Source organism: Ochotona princeps, chromosome 2 (assembly GCF_030435755.1).
Source record: "Ochotona princeps isolate mOchPri1 chromosome 2, mOchPri1.hap1, whole genome shotgun sequence".
NCBI lineage: Eukaryota > Metazoa > Chordata > Mammalia > Lagomorpha > Ochotonidae > Ochotona > Ochotona princeps.
The window spans coordinates 64,534,065-64,557,116 of NC_080833.1; the positions used below are offsets into that span (position 1 = coordinate 64,534,065).

At 40.5% G+C, this 23,052-nt stretch overlaps 1 protein-coding gene across 1 annotated transcript in view; it reads left to right on the forward strand.

Annotated features, from left to right (window-relative positions):
* The window catches only part of AK5 (adenylate kinase 5), a 275,978-nt gene that overhangs the window by 132,359 nt on the left and 120,567 nt on the right, over positions 1 to 23,052 (forward strand). The window contains exon 7 of the mRNA XM_058658212.1: positions 14,036 to 14,126. Coding sequence (XP_058514195.1) covers positions 14,036 to 14,126 — 91 coding nt within the window. The remainder of the gene's footprint in view (positions 1 to 14,035; positions 14,127 to 23,052) is intronic.

The window sequence follows — 23,052 nt, forward strand, 5'->3', positions numbered from 1 at the left end:
CTGCTTTTTGATTCATAAACAATTGTCCAGTAAGGAACGATGTCTTGGCTAGATCTGGTGGGGCAGCCATTGGGCTCAAACCCCAATTTCCTGTGACACTTTCTTTAAGTCACTCCCACTCACACCACACATCCTTCATAATTATCCTTCCAGCTCTGAAACCAGTAGACCCTTCTTTGTCCTCCGTTGCACCGCTGTACTTTTCTGAGCAGTTCTATGACAGCCCTCATTCTGTGTTGATCTTAGCACTTAGCACTCAAGTCAATGTCTGTTTACTTTGTAAAAGTAACATATTTTGTCTGTGTTTTTGTATGATCATTCATCTCATTTTGCAAAGCCTGAAAGTTGAACTTGAATTTGGCTTTAATATTGTTTTTCGGAGGCTAAACTTTTTCCTCTGAGACTCCTGACCAGTTCTAGTTGACTTTATCTCTATTACAAATCATGCATAACAAATGAAATATTTTCCTTAAAAATCCAAAGGCCTCTTTCTTTACAAGTACTGTGTATCCTTCATATCTTAAGTAAGCTGGTCCATTTGAGTTCCCTGAGGCAGGGAGCGACCATGTCCCCAGTTTCAGGAGTAAACATACAAGCAGAAACAGACTTGTCCTGAGGCAGCAGAGGGGCAAGGAGGCTCTTCCAATGCTACATTCTCCAGTAAAGTCATCCCTTGTAGAACAGAATCTCCCATTGCTACTGTCTTCATAGGGTGAGAAAGGGTTCTTCTCAGAGGTTCAAACAGATCTGAAATGAAAAGAGCAAAGACGTAAATCCAGGACACAAATACGTGAGTGTCCATGAGGTGAAATACAACCCTATTCGTGTGTATTCTCTGACTCATTCCTCCTCTTCCACTCTACCGGCCCACCTACCTACTGCCTGAAAGAAACATCTATCAGTGCCATACTTATTCTTTTTTTTTTTTTTAATTATTTATTATTTAACTTCAGTAATTACATTGTATTATGTGACACAGTTACATAGATACTTGGGTTTTCCCCACCCCTCCCCAAACCCTCCCACCATGGTGGATTCCTCCACCTTGTTGCATAACCACAGCTCAAGTTCAGTTGAGATTTCCCCATTGCAAGCATATACCAAACATAGAGTCCAGCATCTTATTGTCCCGTCAAGTTCAACGGCTTCTTAGGTATACCCTCTCTGGTCTGAAGACAGAGCCAGCAGAGTATCATCCCAGTCAATTGAAAGCTCCAACATACCATCAGCAAAAATTTACATCAATATGGAATTAATTGACATAGTAATGAGTAACCAATATGTTAAAAGTAAATGCGGGTTCCCAGCCACCTTCAGTGACCACCTCACCTATACTTCAATTTTAGTTTATACACAACATATAACAAACCTAACATAACATGTTATACATAACATCGTGTCATCTTAAATTAAGGCAAACATGTGGTATTTAACCTTTTGGGATTGGCTCATTTCCCTTAGCATTATGGTTTCCAGTTTGGCCCATTTGGCCACAAAGAACTGCATTTTGTTTTTTTTTAATAGCTGAGTAGTATTCCATGAAGTAGATGAACCATAGCTTTCTTATCCAATCCTCTGTTGATGGGCATTTTGGTTGTTTCCATGTTTTTGCAATTACTGATTGTGCTGCTATGAACATAGGAGTGCATGTTGGTTTCTCATAAAACAAGTGTTCTGGATATATTCCTAGGAGTGCTATTGCTGGATCATACGGTATGTTGAATTTGAGTTGTTTGAATATTCTCCATACTGATTTCCATAGAGGCTGTACCAGCCTGCAGCCCCACCAGCAGTGGAGTAGGGTTCCCTTTTCCCCGCAACCTCGCCAACAAGTGTTGTTGGTGCTTTTATTCATGTGGGCCAGTCTTACTGGCGTTAGGTGGTACCTCATTGATGTTTTAATTTGGATTTCCCTTATTGCCAGGGAACTTGAGCATTTTTTTATATGTTTATTTGCCATTTGGGTTTGTTCCTTTGTGAAGTGTCTGCCCATTTCCCGTGCCCATTTCTTGAGTGGCTTGTTTGTTTTGACATTTTGGTTGTTTTGTAGCTCTTTGTATATTCTGGATATTAGCCCTCTATCACCTATGTCGTGTGCGAAGATCTTCTCCCATTCTGTGGGTTGCCTTTTTACTTTGTTGATTGTTTCTCTAGCTGTACAGAAGCTTCTTAGTTTGATGAGGTCCCAATTGTTTATTTTGGTCTTGATTTCTACTGCATCTGGAGTCTTTTTTAGGAAGTGAGGGCCTACCCCTAAGTGTTCCAGTGTGTTTCCAACATTTTCTTCCAAAAGTTTGAAGGTTTCTGGATGTAGGTTTAGATCTGTTATCCATTTAGATCTGATCTTAGTGTATGGTGAGAGATGTGGATCTTATTCTAAAGAATCAACACTGGACTAAGTTTTCTAAATGCGTAGTCATATGTGGCGATTGGAATTATTTTTCTATATGATCCATTTCAGCTCAGTGCGACAAATGACATGTACATATAACTTATGGGTGGTAAATAACCTAATTTTGTACATGTTGCTTGTTGTAAAAGGTTTAACCATTTTACAAGAAGAGTAATTTTTAATATTGACTGAGAAAATTTTGCATGAAGTCTTATTTTTCTGTTTCTTTTTTAAAGATTCATTTTTTTAAGATTTTACTTATTTTTATTGAAAGGCAGATATACAAACAGAAGGAGAGACAGAAAGGAAGATCTTCTGTCTATTGATTCAGTCCCTAAGCTGCCGCAATGGTCAGTGCTGACCCAATCCGAAGGCAGGAGCCTGGAGCTTCATCCAAGTCTCCCATTTGGGTACAGGGCCCATACATAAAGTCTTAGCATCAACAGCACTTAAAGGGATTTAAAAGTCTACCTGCACATTAGCTTCCTTCCTCTCCCCATAGATCTAAAGGTATATCCCGATATTATAAGTCTGACTTTCTCAAAACAACTTGATTTTATGTTTTTGCTAAAATCTGGGGCAAAGTTGCTCAGTTATCCAAAGGGCCCGATGGCTATTAAGTTGTTAAGTATTGTTTTGAAACAAAGGCCAGCTTGCTTTGGGAGCAACTGAATCCAAGTTATACTTACCACAAAGCACTAGATGGGGAGATCAGGGTCAAGGAAACAATGAGGATGATTTTTGTAAATGACTTTGAATTTGGAAATGACCCTTAGCCTAAAATAAGGAGAAAAAAGAGAAACTTAAGGTAACTAAAAATGCAGTATTTGTTCCTCGCACAGTTAAAATAGCCTAGTTTCTAGGAGCACAAAAATTAAAGGAGGTCTTACACATGCCAAGTTCTTTCCCAGTTGCATTATCTTACCTCTGTTTCCTTGAGAGTAATACCTTGGGGTTGTTTCATGGAGAGGTTTTTTTTTTTTAAGGCATACTGCCTATTACCAGCATACAATGAGGAATTAATAACTGGCAATTACTGTCACGCACATGAACTTAATGTGAGTAGAATACAGCACTCAGCCACTATAAAGTTTGCTCTCTGACCATCCCCTAACCCCCCCCATCACCACATCCATCTCCCCAGGCCATGCCCTGGACACCTCTCTCAGAGCTTCTCCTACATCGGGCTGTTGCTAACCATTTGTCATTATTATTAGTTCAGTAATGGCTTTATAAAACCCATGACAACCAAGACATTGCCATATTTAGCTGAATTAAATTATTTCCCAGAAATTTTATTTGCTTCATTTTAACCTGTTTGACTGAAAGAAATGATAGCATGGTGCCTCTGAGAACTCTTTCACTATCCAGAATGCTTCTTCACTATTGCAATAAAACGTGTCTTATAAGTGTTCAATGTGATATTAAAGATTTGTAAAGATCAGGACAGTCTGTCAGTACTGGCCATCCCAGATATGCAGATGAACTAAAGAGAAATTTGGTTGAATCTCCAAACCTTTTTTCAACTTAATTAAGGCTATCTTTCATTGTAATAACCTGTTTCTATTATAACATACAGTTCTCTTTGTTTTGCTTTTTCCAAGATGGTTTCTTCATTTCACTTTTTATGCATTAAATCTTCCACATAATTAAAGCCAATGTTCAACAGCGAGAGATTTTTAGACAAAATATGAAAAATCTCGACAGAAAAAAGATTAATACTCAGAGGGGGGAAAAGGAATTTGAAAAAGCACACAGAATGAGCCTGATCTTCCCAGGGCCTGGCTTATCCTCTCATCACACAGCTGGCACTCGGGCTGCGCACCAGCCTTTGTCAGGCTTTCTGGGGACCACTCAGGGCTCTGTGACAGAAGGACGCTTGAACACAGAGAGCAGAGCCTCTAATTAGGAAAGGTGCCCAATGTCAAATGAGGCTGAAATCGGATTTCTGTGTCTCTAATTTCTATAGTTTGGAAGCTTTCTTGGCAAAGTTTTACTCATCATCCTCAGATTGTTAGAACTGTTGGAAGAGAGAACAGCAAATAGGGAAAAGAGGTGTTTTAATTACTTCAAATTTCAGGTTAATTAAATTTGACAAGTATCTGATTGCAAGAATGCAATAGGAAATGCAGTGTGCAGTAGGAAATCAGAATGCACTAGGGAAAATTAGGAAATGCCCAGACTAATCCTTGTCTACAATGATGATATCTTTTCTTCTGCACTGTTCTCTGACCCTTTCATTACCAAGCCTTTCCCAAACATGTTCATCTTCCTTACACTTCGTTAGGTACAGAGGAGCTGGCGTGACTTCAGCTTCCTGCCATGTGTCTTCAATCCAATGCCCAGCACAAGGTGCAATAAATCTTTATTGAACTTAATTGCATCATGTGAGTGTGATGAGTGAACAACTAGAATCCATATTGATTCCCAAGACACATTCTAAACATTTATTCATCAACGGAATTTATCAACCTAGTTTGTGGGCCACAATTCTACTTTTTAATTTACTGTTAGCTGAGAAACAATGCATCATCTAGTCAAGGTCATTTCAGTAAATCTTAAATCTTTAGTCACTCACTAAGTTAGTGTTTCCTTTAGCTATCTCCTGTAGAGCATGTGTACCTTTCGTGTTTAAGTTAAAAGTGATCTTCACAGTGCCTCCAGATCAGTGAGCAAAATATTGGACATCTGCTCTCCACTCATGATATGGACATGAGTCAAAGGACGTTTGCCCTCGGGCTGTAACTGTGTCTACAAACTTTAAAATGATCAGTTGCTATTGACACCCTCCAGCTTAACAACTATTTCAAACCCTGATTTCTATCGCTGATTTGTGTATCTTTACACATTGGCTCTCCCTTTCAGCAGAAACCATCCGCATGGCCTAAGATCTGCCTTTCACTTTTTGTTCTGGATGCTTTGGGATTCATTATCCCCTAAAAAGGCAACCACAGCAACCAATGCAAGAAAAGGAGGCTGGGTGCTTCTTCCCATTCATAGATGTCAGGGGAGCCAATGTCCTGGCTGGGATATGAGGAAGTACAACTAAGCTGGTCAGCTAAGTCTCTAGCTGCTAGTGGAAGGAACCTGGGCAACACCAGTGCAACTTCTATAAGAAATTCCAGGGCCCAGCGTGATAGTGTAGTGGTTTAAGTTCCTCTCCTTGAACGCACTGGGATCCCATGTGGGCCCCGGTTCTGGTCCCGGCAGCTCCACTTCCCATCCAGCTCCCTGCTTGTGGCCTGAAAAAGCAGTCAAGGACGGCCCAAGACCTTGGGACCCTGCTCCCACGTGGGAGACCTGAAAAGAAGTTCCTGGCTCCTGGCTTCAAATTGGCTCAGCTCCAGCCATTGCAGCCACTTGGGAAATGAATCATCCGACGGAAGATCTTCCTCTCTGTCTCTCCTCCTCTCTACATCTGCCTTTCCAATGAAATAAATAAATCTTTAAAAAAAAAGAAGAAGAAGAAATTCCCAACCACAGACAGATCCTTATTGAATATCTCCTCATCCACCCCAGGGAGGCCCTGGGATCAGGGGCAGTTCTGCCCTTTGATTTGTGAGAAAGATTGAACAGCAATGAGAGGAGAAAAACAGAATTAGAATCCACACTAAATGTCCTCAGTTCTCTCTGCAAACTAAAAGGCAAGATTGTTTGCAGGCAGAAGTTTTAGATGGTGACAGTGTGGTGTTACTAGTGCAAACAGTAGACAAAAAAGGATTGCTGAATGGTAGGTAGCACTTTCTCTTTGAAGCCAATCACTTTAAGAAAGCTCCCTTGGCAGTTGAAAGGCTCTTTATATGCTGTGGTCAATTTGACCCATTCTTTCTTCTCTGGATGCTTCTGGCTAGCCAGCAAGGAAGTCCTTCTATCACATAACACTGTATAGGCATCATGTAGATAAACAAAATCACCTGCTCAGTCCGCAGATGGGGAATAAGGTAAAGAATATCTGAGTATGTTTCTTCCAAAACTGGCTTGGCTTAGTTTCTGAGGACTCCTGGAGTCCATCCTAAGAGTACCTCTAGAAGCCCTGCTTTGTCTTGCAAGTGCCCAGTTAAGATCTTAGGCTATATTCATGTGACAGAAGGTAATTGTAGAGCTCATGGCTCAACACAGAAAGATGGAGACTTGGTTCCTATCTCAACCACTTAGACAACTTGAAACAAGTTACTGAATCTCAATGAGGCTGTTTTTGAATATGTGAAATGGCTATAATGATACCCCTTTCATGTTATTACAGGATTGAATGATAACAAAAGTATACAGAAAATGTCTAATGCAGCATATGGTATACACTAGTTGCTCAGTAAAAGGTTAGGGCACCTGGTGCCTTATTTAGAACCTTATTATTGTAGAATGCTAATGAAAATTCTAAAAAATGTCCCCTGAGTTAATGTAGTAAATGTTAATCTTCTTTTCTGAGTTTCTGTGGCAGGATAAATCAATTGCTACAAGTTCAGAGACAAATTTTTTCTTAAAATATTTCATAAATATTCCAGTAGTCTTCACTAAAATATCCGTATATGTTGATATTTTCCTAACACTATCTCTAACGTAAATAGCCAGTGAAAGATTCTGCATAATAGAGACTTAATTGGTAATTAAAGCAGTTATATAGATGTAAGTTTTCAGCTGTTCAGTACTGACTCTTTAGCATACAATGTTATATCTGATTTTACTTTTGTCTTCTTTTACATTTTCCCCCTCATTCATTCCATTAACATGTCTGCTTTGGGAATCCAGTGTTTTAGCACAAGGGGTTAAGCCATCACATTTCAGAGGACCAGTTCAAATCCCAGCAGCTTCACTCCTGTGCAACTTCCCCACTTGTGTGCCCAGGAGAGCAGAGGAAGATGACGGCGCAAAGGTATCACGCATAAGGAATACCTGTATAGAGCTCTGACTCTTGGCTTTAGCCTGACCCAGGGGCATGAACCAGCATATGGAAAATACTCCTCTCTCTCTCTCCCCACCACCTCACCTCCCCAAATCCAGTTTCCCATAGACCCTGGGAAGTAGCAGTGTTGGCTGAAATAATTGTGTTCCTGCCAAAAACTGCCTGCATCAGCCCCACCCAGTCCTGATTCTTACAGATATTTGGGGGTGAACCATTGGAAAGGAGATCTCTCTCTCTCTCTCTCTCTCTCTCTCCCTTCTCTCACCCAACAAAAGTAAATAAAAATTTTAAATTAAAGTAACCATGTCCTACAGAGCTTGTCTCAACAAGATTGCAGCATGAGAATTCTCATCAAAGCATGAAATCAATTGCATTTTCTCGGAGAATTATCCCCAACCTGCACATCCCCCAAGTGTTTCTTTTTCAAATTTTGTAACTGATTATGAAGCTTTAGATATATGGTTCTGCAGAGTAATGCTAAACAGGCATTACAGATATCACAGATAATTACAGATTTCCCTCCAGGCACCGTGAGCTTTCAGCTATTACTATTTTAGTGCAATTGGCCATTTTTAGCTGAAAAAAACAGGATAACTGCCGAGAGAACACCAACCAATCACTGTTTCAGAGGGAAGTCTCCAAACATTGAAGGAAACTTTAAGGGGCAATTATTTGCATACTAAGGAACCTCCAGTAGCAAATAAGGAAACTACTGGCAGAGCCAGTACTTAATTAACATCCCTTGCTGGTGACAAAGGAGAAATAAAAATTTCAAGAGGTTCATATGATGTTTGGGAATGATACTGATGGGATATATAAAACTGAAACAATACTAATAACACCATCACTGTATCTCCTGCTAAAATGGAGAGGGATTAAAAAAGGGAGGGCAGTCTTGTTTAAAGTAGACCCTTGATTGGGAGATTGAATTGGTGCCATCCTTTTTCTGTTCTCAGGATATTTTTCAGATTGGGCTAGCACAGGGAAGAATGTGGAAGGCCCTGACTCTAGGATAAAGATTCTTGCAGCCTGTTATGTTCTGAAAATCAGAACCCAAAGAAAACAAAACAAAATCTCATTTGTGTCATTAGAGATTCAATCCATCCTTGTGACTTTCTCTTCAGATGGTGCATAATTCTACTCTCTCTACTCTAATTTTCTTTTCTAATCTAGACATATTGTGTATGCTTTTGAAAGCTGCTGCAGCATTTGCTATTCAAATTAAAACATGTGTTGTGAGTGAACTAGAGAATTTGTAAGCATTTCATTTAGAAATTTCCAATTGACCTCCCCAGCTCTGTTACATTAAGCAACATAAAAAAGATCAGGCAGGCCATGGCTTCTGTGACTTCTGTCCCTCAGGATCAGCACAGGGTTTTGTTTAGATGGCCAGACATTGGATACCAGTCACCCAAAAGATAAAATGTCCCCTAGTCACAGAATTTCAGAGCTGGGAGCAACTCTAGACCTCACCTGCCCTATTCCCATACAGTTAGATCTCAAACTACTCCTGGCCCATGAATCAATATTGTTCCTTGTAACTTTTAGATAGGGTAATTATTTTGAGTATGGCTGAGTAGTCAGCTTTTTGTTGCATTAACTAAATTAGGTGGGAATGAGTAGCTTCTAAGGAAAGCAAAGATTTCCACTTACAAGTTGGAGATTCACAGTGCAGAACCAGGCAGCCGCAATAGTGTGGCATCCCAGAGGAGGCTGGCCATGGTGCATAACTTGGAGTTTGGGGCTAACATGTCAACATGAGTTTGAGAGCCAGTCCCTGATGGCTGTCTTCTCACGGCATACTCAGCAAGCAGCCGTTTATCCCTGCTAGTGCAACAACCAGTGATGCCAAATTTACCAGGGTGGATGAGGGACACTTCTGTTTAAGAACTATTGATGCATGTGGTTTGTGCAAAACAAGAATGAAAAAATGTTTGCTGACTTAAAATCAAGTTTTTTTTCTCCATTCCTGCCATCTCTGCAACACTGAATTCATCACACTGTAAAAATATGTGCCATTGGGGCCAGCATCATGGCATAGTAAGCTGAGCTTCTGCCTCTGATGCCAGTATCCTACATGAGTACAGGTTTGAATCCCAACTTCCCCACTTCAATCCAGCTCTCTGCTGTTGGCCTGGAAAAGCAACAAAAAAAGGCCCAAACACTTGGGACCCTGAACCCATCTGGGGGCCCTAGACGAGCTCTTGGCTTCTGACTTTAGATCAATTCAGCTGCAGCCATTGTGGCCATTTGCAGAATGAACCAGCAGATGGACAATCTCTTTCTCTCTGTCTCTTCTTCTCTCTCTGTAACTCTGACTTTCATATAAAAATAGATAAGTCCTTTTTAAAAAGTCTTTCTCAGTTAAGTGGCAATTGTAATGACAAGTTATCACTAGCATATTCTCTATATCCTCATGTTCTGATCGTTGGTAAATGAGTAGGAAGAAGTCCTCCATGCCAATCTGGAGTTGTAGACATGGAAGGTTGTAGGAAATGAGCAAGTATGATGAGCAAGTTTAATTCTGTGACCTGGATATGACAGAAAAATTGATCTCAGCAGCATTTTATGACCCAGAGTTGAGGTGATTGTGTGAATGTTCTTTTTCCACATTCACATGTCTCAAGTTCCAGTGGTCAGTTGAAGAGACACATAGTAGCCATTCAGCAAATGTCATATAACTTCATGAAATCATCAAACACAATAGTGTGCTAGAAATGAAATATCTTCATTCTGATCATTTTTCCTGCACTATTGGAGCAGGAGAACACTGTTTGCTTTACTGTAATGATCATATGCCACCTATACAGGTAGCAAGGATCCCATATGAGGTAGCAAGGATCCAAGCAGTTGGGCCATCATCTTCCACTACCTTCCCAGACAAGGAATTCCAATAGGAACAGAGCTACTGGAACTTGAACTGGCCATCTGAAATGAGGTGACAATGCCAGTCCAAAAGATAGACCTAGGTCTTTGCAACTTTGAGTAGACATTTCCTCAACTGTGAAGTGGAAAGCACCTGTCTGCCTCACCTTTCACTTGGGTTGAAGTGACAGAAAAAAAAAAACACTCTGAAGTATTACATAGATGTTACCTGTGCCTTTACTATATCAAGTGACATAAGGAACTCGGCTTCTACCTTTCATCTTTCCAAGTTTCCCTCACTAAAAATAAGGAAGCATGTTACTGTGAAGACCCACACACAAATACATCATTTAGATATTCTGAAATAGTTTCAAGATACTAAAATTGAAAGCTAAGGGCTAAGGCTTCTACACTTGACCAAGTCAGGATGTAAAATCCTGGACTATTCCTCCCACATGAAACAAATCAAAAGAATAAAGGCAGGGGGATTCAATTCAGAAAACAATTTCAAGATTCTGTTCATGAAGCAATGTCATGAGAAAAAGGGACCAGTCGCAGTGGTCCTTGTGACTGTCTCCATGGACTGCCTGTGGAGTTTTCAGTCTGTAGCTCAGGGAAAGAAAGCCTCGTGGAGGCTAAGGATGCTGGGATTGGAAGATGGAGCTGAGAGCGCCAGACACCACTCTCAAGGTGGAAGTGGGTGGAGGGGGGAATCAATCAGAACAGATTCAAGTTTTAGAATTAGCAGAATGTCATGATTATCAGACGAGGGCAGTCAAACAGTTACTAGGGGGCTGATGTTGTGGTGCAGATGGTGAAGTTGTCTCTTACAGCCTCAGCATCCCATATCAAAGCTCCAGACCACTCTGCTTCTGACCCAGCTTTCTGTGCAGCAGAGCATGTCTCGGGTAATTGGGCCCTGTCACTCTGCTGGGCACCAGGATAGAGTTCTTGGGCAATGCTTCCACCTGGCCCAGCCATGGCTGCTGTGGTCATTTGGAGAAAGAACCAGAAGACTGTAGATTTCTAGCTGACTATCTGTCTGTTGTCTCACTCTTTTTCGGTCATTGCACCTTTCACCAAAATAAATAAATAATAAATAAATCACTTTCAAAGAATAGCGATTATAGTTGTATTTCACACATTCTGCAAATGAAATAGAGACACAAAAGATTTGTTTTTAAACACTCAAATAGACATATGAAGATAAAAACTGCAATGTCGTAGGTAAAAGATACCCAGAAGAGAATTCAGAATATGAGTACTCTGCAGAAGCTCCACAGAAAATGCATATCATAAAAAACTATGCATGTATTTCAATTTCTTTTGTACTAAAATAAACTTGTAAAACTTGTTATCACATGTCTAAACAGGATCTAGTTTTAGGAACTAAGAAGCATAAGACATCAGCTTGAAAAATACTCCTATCAGGGCCCGGTGCAATAACATGGCAGTTAAAGTCCTCGCCTTGAGTGTGCCAGGATCCCATATGGGCGCCGGTTCTAATCCCTGCATCCCTGCTTTCCATCCAGCTCCCTGCCTGTGGCCTGGTAAAGCAGTTGGGGATGGCCTTGGGGCCATGCTCCCGCGTGGGAGACCCAGAAGAGGCTCCTGGCTTCGGATTGGCTCAGCTCCAGCCATTGCGGCTGCTTGGGGAGTGAACCATCAGAAGGAAGATCTTCCTCTCTGTATATCTGCCTTTCCAATAAAAATAAATAAATCTTTTAAAAAAATACCTCTATCAGAGCAACATGAACTGTGCTAAAATTGAAGCAGGAACAAACACAGATTATGATAAGGCTTTGGTGAAATTACTGATGCTGTATGAAAAGTTTATAGGGACACTGGCCCAGGAAAATTGTCAGCTTCCAAGCAGATCGCTCATTTTAGGGATCCAAGATGCTGTTGAGAATGAAGCTATGGCAACAGATCATACACACCAATTTGCAAGGAAAAAATTAATCTCTTTATGTACTAATTTTGGAGGACTGATAATTCACAGCAGAATAGGCACCCCAAGACACATCACAACTGGTTAAATTTGACTATTCTAATTGGAAAGTGAAACTTGTTTTCTGTTGGTGGCAAAACTGTTGTGGGAAGATCAACTGCAAAGAAGAAACTTTCTTGGAAAGTTTAAGCAAGTGAGATGCAGATCACGAAGCCTATCTTCAAAGAACTAGGAACAGGAGCTGAAGTGTGACTTTACAATATGATTCTAAAGACAAAAATACAATCAAAGCAGTGCTACCAAGAGGTAGAAGTGGTTCCATCACAGCAAAAGCAGACTAGTCAAGAGTAAAGGTTCTGTCTCTCCTTCTCTCTGCAAATCTGTCTTTCCAATAAAAATAAATACATCCTTAAGAAAAGAGAGAGTGAGAGTGAAACGGTGATGGGAAAAGAGTTGGGAGATGCCCATAGCATCTTGCTCCCTAACTTTCTGGAGGGCCAAAGAATAATAATGTCTTATCACAAGAGTGCTTTGAGAAAGTTAACCAAATCTGCAAGAGAATAGCAACTAAGATAGCTTTACCAGGTAATCCTTCTTCATCAAGATAATGCAGCTGCTCATTCCTGTCCTCAAATGAGCAATTTTGCAAGCTTTTTCCCTGTGGGAAATCAGTCCTGATTTGACTCCTTCTGTTTTGTTTCCAAATTTTAAAAAAATAACTCATTTTAAAGCAGCCATTCTCTTTCAGTTAATAATGTTAAAGAGATTGCATAACTCCCTGGGGCCCTCAGTCCTTTATAGATAGATTATTATTTACATAAGTGTCTTGCTCTTGATGGAAATTACATTGAGAAATACGCCTTGCATTTTTAAATGATTATCTTTTAACTCCATTTCTATGAACCCTGTGAAGTTATTCTCTCTATATTATAAAAAAAAAAGACTAAACAATGAAAAGGAATGAGCTGCAGCTATAGTGATGAATCTCAAAATAAGTGTGTCAAGTGAAAGAATTCAGACAGAAAAGATTTCTTTTTTTACTATATGATCCATTTTATATGAAAGTCTAAAAAATTCAAAATAATATGCAGTTACAGAAAGCAGATCAGTTGTTACTTGGGATGGGAAGGAAAGGAGGAAAGGGAACTGAGGAAGTTGAGGTGGCGGGGTGGGGGGTAAGTTCAGTATTTTGGCTTTTATAGTGGCTTCATAAATATACACATATCAGAAATAATGATTTATGCACTTTAAGTATGTGCAATGCATTATATATTATTATAATATCATGAAGTGATTTAAAGCCTAAAGGAACAAAAGAGTTAAACCACTGAAAGCTTTGGGAAATAGAAAAGTAATAAAGGTAACCACATGTGATTTTGAAACAATTAAGAGCTTGTAAGTTTTAGAGAACAGTAAAATCAGTATTCAAACCTACACGGCTGGGAATTTGGCTTAGCAGTGAAGATGCTGGTTAGGGTTCTTGAACCCTGCATTGACGTGTCTGGGTTTAGCTTTGTCTCCTGATTCCAGCTTCCTGCTAGTGCTCATCCTGTGAGGCAGTGATAATGATCTACATGGAAGGCCTGGATTGTTTTCCTGACCCACAGTTTCCTCACTCCACTTCAATTTTCATTTGAGGAAGTACTAGATGGGGGGAGGGCTGTTTCATTCTACACCTTCTGTCGAATTAATAGATTAAGAACATACCTCACATTTTATTTGCTGTACATTCAATCTAATAACCTTATTTGATATGAGATATGGGCTTAAAAACCTTTTTAATATCTGATTACAAACACAAATACTTTTATTCCTCCTGCCTTGCTTCATTAAGGACAGTTTGTGTGATGCACGTTCATTATTGTTTACAATTAACTGATTTGTGTATTCTCCTGTTCCAAATGTGTCTGTCCTGATTTCTCCTCAGTTTGATGCTGACCGAGATGAGGATGCAGTGTTCTATGACATCAGCTTGGCAGTTGACAACAAGTTGTTTCCCAATAAAGAGGCACCAGCAGGTGAGTCGCTGAGTCCTTGGGGTGGCAGTCCGGCAGGATAACTCACCAAATGTCTGGGGCTTGCGTGCATGGCTGAAGCTCAACAACTGCTGTCGGGTTTTCAGGACAGCCTTGGCCTCTGAGCCTTGTGCTTTCTGGTTTAAAAATAAAGGGACAAAACAAGATAGATGAGGACTATGAATCTGTGCTTTTATAGTTCTAGTCTGCTTTCTGTCATTGCACATGGAAATTAGCAGACAGTTACAAGGTGACATAGGATCCATATGATTGTAATAGACCAAAAAGCTAAAGGAAATCATGCAATTATTATGTACAACAATGAAATGCCATAGTTCCTCCAGATCCCCAATTCTTTTTTGTTTTTTTTTTATTAAATTTATTCATTAATTACATTGTGTTGTAATTACATAGAATCTGGGATTCTACCCCCCCATGGTGGGTTCCTCCACCCCGCTGCATAACCATAGTTCAAGTTTAGTTGAAGTTCCCTCCCTGCAAGAATTTGCTAAGCATAGAGTCCAACATCCCATAGTCCAGACAAGTCCATCTACTTATTGGGAAGACCCTCTCTGGTCTGAGGGCAGAGTCAGCAGAGCATCTTCCCGGTCAAATAAAAGCACTAATATACCATCTGCAACAATTAACATCATTATGGATTGAATTGACATGATATTGAGCAGTCAACATGCTAAAAATAAATGCGATTTCTTAACCACTTTCTGTGACCCCCCATTCACAGTTCAATTTTAGTTTATATACTACAAATGACATAATATCCATAACATAACATGATATGCTGAACATCATATCATATTAAATTAAGGCAAACATGTGGTACCTAACCTTTTGGGATTGGTTCATTTCCCTTAGCATTATGGTTTCCAGTTTGGCCCATTTGGCCACAGAATAGAAACACCAGAAGGGAACCCACACAGATACAGTCAAATAATCTTTGATAAAAGGACAAACGATAATCCAGGCAAATGGGAAGGTCTTTTCAATAAATGCTGTTGGGACAACTGGTTGATAGCCTGTAGAAACAAAAAGATAGACCCACATCTCTCACCATATACTAAGATCAAATCTAAATGGATAAAAGATCTAAACCTGCATCCAGAAACCTTCAAACTTTTGGAAGAAAATGTTGGAAACACACTGCATCACTTAGGGGTAGGCCCTCACTTCCTAAAAAAGACTCCAAAAGCAGTAGAAATTGAGACCAAAATAAACAAATGGGACTTCATCAAACTAAGAAGCTTCTGCACAGCAAAGGAAACAATCAATAAAGTAAAAAAGCAACCCACAGAATGGGAGAAGATCTTCGCACACGACATAGGTGATAGAGGACTAATCTCCAGAGTATACAAAGAATTACAAAACAGCCAAAACACCAAAATAAACAAGCCACTCAAGAAATGGGCACGGGAAATGGGCAGACATTTCACAAAGGAACAAACCCAAATGGCAAATAAACATATGAAAAAATGCTCAAGCTTCCTGGCAATAAGGGAAATTCATATTAAAACATCAATGAGATACCACCTAACGCCAGTAAGGGTGGCCCACATGAAAAACACCAACAACACTTGTTGGCGAGGTTGCGGGGAAAAAGGAACCCTACTCCACTGCTGGTGGGGCTGCAGATTGGCACAGCCTCTATGGCAATCAGTATGGAGAATATTCAAACAACTCAAACTCGACATACCGTATGACCCAGCTATAGCACTCCTAGGAATATATCCAGAACACTTGTTCTATGAGAAACCAACATGCACTCCTATGTTCATAGCAGCACAATCAGTAATTGCAAAAACATGGAAACAGCCAAAATGCCCATCAACAGAGGATTGGATAAGAAAGCTATGGTTCATCTACTCCATGGAATACTACTCAGCTATTAAAAAAAAACAAAATGCAGTTCTTCAGATCCCCAATTCTTACAAGTTTCTGTTACGACGTCTGGAGGAAGCATCCCCTTGCATTGGGTCACCGCTGCATGCCAGCCTACAGTTCCTGTGTGCTCTGGCCCGTTCTCTTCCTCAGCAGCCACACCTGGCAGCCAGTCCTTGAGCCCTCTGGGAGCCAGGGTGCTCATGCCCTTAAGTTAGATGGTACTGAACATTCTGTCCTTGAACCTCCTTTTATTCTCCATGCTCTCTCTGATTCTGGGCCAACTGACTGGTCCCTTTTGGCTCCAACTGTCAATTCTGTGTGGCTGGCTGTCAAATCTTGATATCAGATATAGCCCAAAGGGTAAAGACCAAAAGCTTGGATAGGGGGAGAAACAGGCAAAGCATATCAAGTTCTAAACCGCTGCTTGACACCTCCTAAAAATAGCTTTACAGAAAGGCAGAATTATAAGAAAGGCAAGGTAGTGAGTGTTTCTGGGAATGCCCCACAAATAACTAATGTAAACTCACCTGCCCATCCTTCCAGGGGTATTTGGAAGAGATGTCCATTGCAGGAAAGGTAGACTATTGACAGTCGTGTAAAACTATGTGAACCAGACTGCTGCTAATCTGAAAAAGTGATGACTTTCATGCTTTTTAAGTTAATATTTTATTTAAAATTTGCTGTAAAAATAGTTAGCTAACTGCTGTTTACACTGAATTTGCTGAAACAGGGGAGTAGAGCAGCTAAGTCAAGCTCCCTCTTTTGCCCCAACCTTGGCACTTGGTGATCCACTGGTGGCGTTTCTCCAAGAAAGCCTGCCAGGCAGTGATGCAGCTGTGCTGACTTCTGTGCTAATAAACACCTGGGGACAGGTACCATGTCCTCATTCTCTTGAAATCCTTGATGGGGTTCATGGGGCTTAGTCACTGTGGTATTTTCTAGGTGCCTACTCTCTCCTTCCTCCACTTCTCAACATATGAGCAGAGGAGTCTACTTAAATCTTCAGCTTCTGTTGGCTCCATTCCACTGCTGAGAACCCTGAAAGCTGGGCCCTGCTGTCACCTTCAAATACACCTGCTCTATCTATCATAAATATCATTGGTGCATAACGAGGCTGAAAGGGACTATGATAAACCAGAAATGAATGATGCCTGCCTCACAGCAGGCAGCCACCACACAGCTTCAGGCTCTTGCTGCCATTAAGGAAGTGGTGCTGGGTCCTTGAATTTCCTGAAATACAGTCAAGTCTTGCATTCATAGGTAAAATCTCCTGGCTTGGAAATATCAGTGACTCACCCAAGAAACCAGTTATGGCTGTGGCCCCTGCTCTATGAATTACAGCCTCCAGGTTTTGTCCCTCTTCTCTTCCCTTCTGTTGAACTCTTTGCCCCACAGCACCCACACCCATGCTGTGAAAATGACTTTGATGTTTCCCAGAGATCTGGCAGCAATGTTCTTGCCCTCTTACCCCACTACCATTATTCTCCAGGAACACACTAGGAATCCAGGCCCTCTCTATTTCCGCTGCCCTTGTGGGAAGCCTTGTCATTCTTCATCCCTGGCCTCCCCTGCCTGTCATGAATCCTGTTGCTGCCATGGAGATCCTTATGGAACACAGATTTAATCACCGTGCTTCCTTGGCACAAAACAAAATAATGAAATTCTGCAGTGACTGTCCTGCAGGCAAAGCGCCAGTGTCCTTAGCATGACAGAAAACTAAATCGTTGCTTTTCCTACAGTATCCTGGGTCTCCAGGTTCCAATCCCCTACAGCATCACCCACACCAGCTTCTTGTAGTTCCTGAAATGCTTGTTGGCATCTGCACCTGCACTTCCAGGTTCTTAAAACACTTGCTTCCCCTTGTCAGCCTCCTCTGTCCTAACTCAAGAGCCCCATCCTTCACCGGGCTGGAAGTGCCTCTACGAAGTGTAATTTCCTCACAAGGGCTTTCTCCATCCCCATCTCAGACTGGATGAGGCCTCATATTGGATCCTGTGTTTCTCCTTCCTGGTACTCACCAGGGTTTTGATTCCATAGGTAGTTGTATGATTTCTTGGTGAGAAATCTCTTTGCCTTAGAGTGTGAGACCTCATGAAAACAGGAGACTATGTTTGTTCACCACATTCCCGGGATGAACCTGGTAGGAGCTGGCAGAGAGGCCTTTCTTTTCCAGCTGGCCACTTCCACTGGACCTCATCTCAGGACATGAGTTCCAGGCACACCAAGTCTCCCTAGGTTCCAGAGTAAGGTGTGTATTTAATTGCCTCCATGCCTTTTCTCATAGACTGCCTGGGTCTTTCCCTCTCTCTGTAACTCTGCTTTTCAGATAAAAATTAATCCTTAAAAAGAGAGAGAAAAGGGCCTAACATTATGGCTCAACAGCTAAGTCCTCACCTTGCAAGTGCCAGGACCCGATATGGGCATCAGTTTGTGTCTCAGCTGCTCCACTTCCCATCTAGCTCCCTGCTTGTGGCCTGGGAAAGCAGTAAAATATAACCCAAAGCTTTGGGGCCCTGCATCTGGCTCCTGGCTTTGGATCAGCTCAGCTCTAGCCATTGAGACCATTTGGGAAGTGAACCAGCAGATGGAAGATATTTCTATGTCTCTTCTCTCTGCAGATCTGTCTTTAAATTAAACAAATAAAACAGCCTAGAATTTAAAAAGAGAAAGAGAAGGCTCTGAGTATATAAGTTAATATCTTTGCAAAGGACTTGAGGGCTCAGGTAAGAGACCACTAGATCTAGATCTCCTAGATCTCCTCTCTTCTCCCTTTCTGTCTTCTTCTCCAACAACCCTAATCAATCATGGAGTAGCTGGAAAATTCTTTCCTGCCCAGCTCACCCAGAACAGACCGTCAACAGATCCCTTGAGAAGCTCACCTTCCAGCCCCAAATACAATCCCTACTGAATTAATTCCCTTGCCAATTGTTAACACTTCCCATGCCTGGCAGAGTTAGAACTGGATCTTCAGTGCCTACTGTAGGTCAGGCACTTCATAGAAGTATTTGGTGTTTGGAAAGAGAATTTAAAAGAATAAAAGCGAGCCTGGAACAGTAGCTTAGCAGCTAAAGTCCTCACCTTGCATGCATCAGGATCCCATATGGACACTGGTTCTAATTCCCGCAGCCCCACTTTCCTTCCAGCTCCCTGCTTGTGGCCTGGGAAAGCAATGGAGGACAACCCAAAGCCTTGGGATCCTGCACCCACGTGGGAGACCCAGAGCAGGCTCCTGGCTCCTGACTTTGGATCAGCACAGCTCCGGCTATTGTGGTCACTTAGGGAGTGAATAATCGGACAGAAGATCTTCCTCTCTATCTCTCTTCCTCTCTGTATATCTGACTTTCCAGTAAGAATAAAATAAATCTTAAAAAAAAATAGAAGCTGTAAGGGGGAAATGAAAATGTCCTCTAATTCACTTGCTGTTATTCAGCACATAGGCATTGCATGTCATTTCTAGGGGGAAAGCTGCTTCCCCTGCAGAGGGCAGAAAAGGTGTGTAGTTTTGTTTATAAATGCCTGTCTCTAATACAGAACCCTGCCACTTGCAAGAGCATACCTTTCCTGAGCTTGGGAGTGGGCCCTTCCTAAAACTTCAGGAGGATCCACTGGGAGAGGAACGTCTGGAACACTGTCCCATAAAGCAACTGCCTAGTGTCTGGTACATGCAAAGCCAATTCACATCATCGTCCTGCTTGAATTGAAGGAGACAGCCTGAAAATGTGTTCAAAGGCCATTCTAGAGCTGAAATCAGTGACACAGTGCTCTCTGCGGGGCTCCGTATTTCAGTTCATGCCTTTCCCAGTTATCCATGGAAAGTCTATTTTTGAAACTGAAAAGAAATCAAGAACTTCAAAAATGAAAGCCAAAGTGCACTTTTGTAACATGCCCCAATTTTGTTGTCTTTATGGTGAAACAAGACATTGCAGTGTTTATGTGTGTGTGTGTGTGTGTGTGTGTGTTAACTTGTCCAATAAAAATAGGCAAAAATGTGTACAGATGTCGATCTCTGCTTCCTAATTTTATGGCAAAACTTGGACTATTATTAACTGCCCCATTTTCAACAAGCCAAGAAGCGAATGCTATAAGAAAACAAAAGCAATTCAATCATTGGCTAAACTGATAATGCTGTCTTTTGTCTATATCATATCTGTCTTTTGTCTATATCATAATATATTAATATTTCTGTTGCCAGGAACAACAACGTGTCAAGAAATTGAATGTGTTAATGACACAATGAAATTCCCATTAAAAGCTTTTTTCTAGGAAAGCCAATCTCTCTTCTTGCTTATGAACATGTTTTTTAAAGAAGATATTTTCATTCTGCTGTTACTAAAGATTGTTTTCTAATAATGTTGCTGCAGTTCAAGTATTAATATGTAACATTGCTTAACTGGGCTGATTAGAAGCCCTTCACACTGTACTTTTTAAAAACAAATGAAAGAACAGTTTCTGATTAAATAAACTAGGACACAGGGCATAAAGGAAGCTGGATTGCATGGTTAGATTACATTGCTTCTTCTACTTGAATCTGTTTACAACCGAGATGAGGGTCTCATCTGAAGCCAGGTACCTGTCACCACTTCCTCAAGTAGGTGGCAGGTGATATCCATATTGCACAAGTGATGAAAGCTGAAGAAATTCAGTGTTGCCTTTAATGATGCTGTCTATAGGAGCCACCTAGAAAGGAGCGCGGATTGCCAGTGGTTTGAACTTGACTCTTTATACTACTTCTTATTCTTCCTTTTCCAAAGTCACTCTGTGATCCACCTCTCCACTCACCATTCACTTGCTCTTTTGCTCAAAATGTAAAATAGCATACTTTTCCAGTTCCTCACTTGTGGTGTACTGTAGAGAAAATACTATTTATAAAACTGTTGGCATTGCTGCTGTGTAGAATTTGGAGTCAGCAGGATATGATAGAAGGAAAAAAAACTATGGTTTCTCTCTTGGATCACATGTACTTTTACATGTCAAAAGCCAAGTTATTTAACTTTGTTAAATATCCATATCTTGTTTTAAATAAAATACATATCTTGTTTTAAATAAAATCCACATGTTGTTTTCCTCATTTCTAAAATGAGTAGGTGAGACTCCACAAAATAATGGTTCTACAATTTCTATGACTTTGTGATGAAAAAATATGTATTTTCACATCTGAAGTTTTTATTCTTACAACTGCAAAGTAGTTTTCAAGCTGAGCTTAGATACAGTCAAGTAATTATCTTACAAAATTTTTAAATTGAAACATACCAAGATGAGTTGGTGTGTGAGTGTGTATATGTGATCTCTCTCTTCCTCTCTCCTCCCTGCTCTCTGTCTCTTCCTTGACATACTACAGCATCACTTTTCCAGAACATCAGCCACACAGCACATGGCAGATCCCAGGAACCATCAGTAAACTCATCAGGAAGGAATAAACTGAGGGGCAGATGCATAAGCAATACTGACTTTTGGAATGAAATTATAAAAGTACAGTAGAGAGAAATGGGAGAGAGGTTGAAAGTCACAGCTACTATTGATCATACTGGCTCTCTGTGCTGAGGTCAGCTACATGACCTTGCTGTTAGACCTCCTGTGCCTGCTCAGGAGAGATGTAGAGCAGAACAAGGGAAATAAACCATCCATGAAGACATAAAAAATAATTCTTATCACCAAAACATAGTATGCTCTATATTGTTTAAATTAAATACACATATATTTTACCTCCTTATATTGTATATCAAACTTTGAACTATTACCAAAAACCTCGTGTTTAGCAAACCAAATAACCAGTACTAAAGAAAATGAAAACTATTCAATCATTAGCTGAATTGATAACATCTATTATATATATAGCATTTCCTGCTGTACATATAATCTTGTTCTACTGGTAGCATTGTGTGTAATCTTCTATCAGCCACCCTATTAATAATGGAAATATTCAGGCTGCTCTGACAATGTGATTGGCATCAACCATACTCATTCTGAACATACCTAAGCAACTACACATGGCAGTTCTACAATGAATGGTTATATCCTTTGATGGTTTAGATGTTTCCATTCTGAAAAACTTCAGTATCCTTTAAAAAAAAATAAAGATACAAGCACAATAAATAATACACTTAATCTTAGCCAAAAGGCTGAGAAGCGATCACAATAAATAATAATACCACTGGTTAGTATGTACTCAATTTGGTAATGGCCAGTACTTGGTCAGTTTAGTAGACAACAGAGTCAATGATAAGAGAACAGAATAGGAGAGATGGGATTTGATTTTTGCGGTGGAAGAATGTGTGAAAGCAACTTCTGCTGACAAATCCATATTTGAGAAGTGCATGAGATGCTTGATATTTATAAAATCCATCTTCATTAAACATTATTCATTACGTATTCTGACCAAGAATTAGCTGACAAGGTCAAGTTTACAATGAAACATGCGGTGATTTGTTGTCTCTAATTATACATAACCTTTTGTCAGCATCACTGAATTCTTTGTGTTTAGTGAAGTGATACATATTTCCCGGCAAGAAAGACTTGTTACATTAAAGCAGATGATTCAATTGTGCTTCAGAAGTTGTAGTGTGAAAAATATCACCTTAAGCCTTGGGGATTAATGAACAAGCAGTTTAGTGTAACCTACGCTCTAGAGGGAGATGAATCTCTCCATTAACGCATTTGGATAACCTGATTTTTCTAACCTTCAGGGACCAAGATGAATCAAGGACTAGAGAAAAACTTCTCAGGCATTCATAAAGGAAACCAACCTTTCTTCTTTATGAGAACCTCCTGCTCCTCTCTGTTCTTTGCTGGTGGTGTTCCTTCTATATCAGTTACTTTGGCAGGCCTTGAAATTGCTTCTTCTGTTGACAACCTGTTTTCAGGTTCAAAGTTCAGGTTCACAAAGTAGTTCCTTGTGAAGAATCCCAACTCTACCATCACCTCCACCACTAGTCAGAATTAGCAGCTTGGTCTTTTGGTAATTAGCCTTTCTGCTGACAAATTAGCCTTCCCCACCCTATGTCTCCTAAAGAGCAGAATAAGCATCGAAAATAAC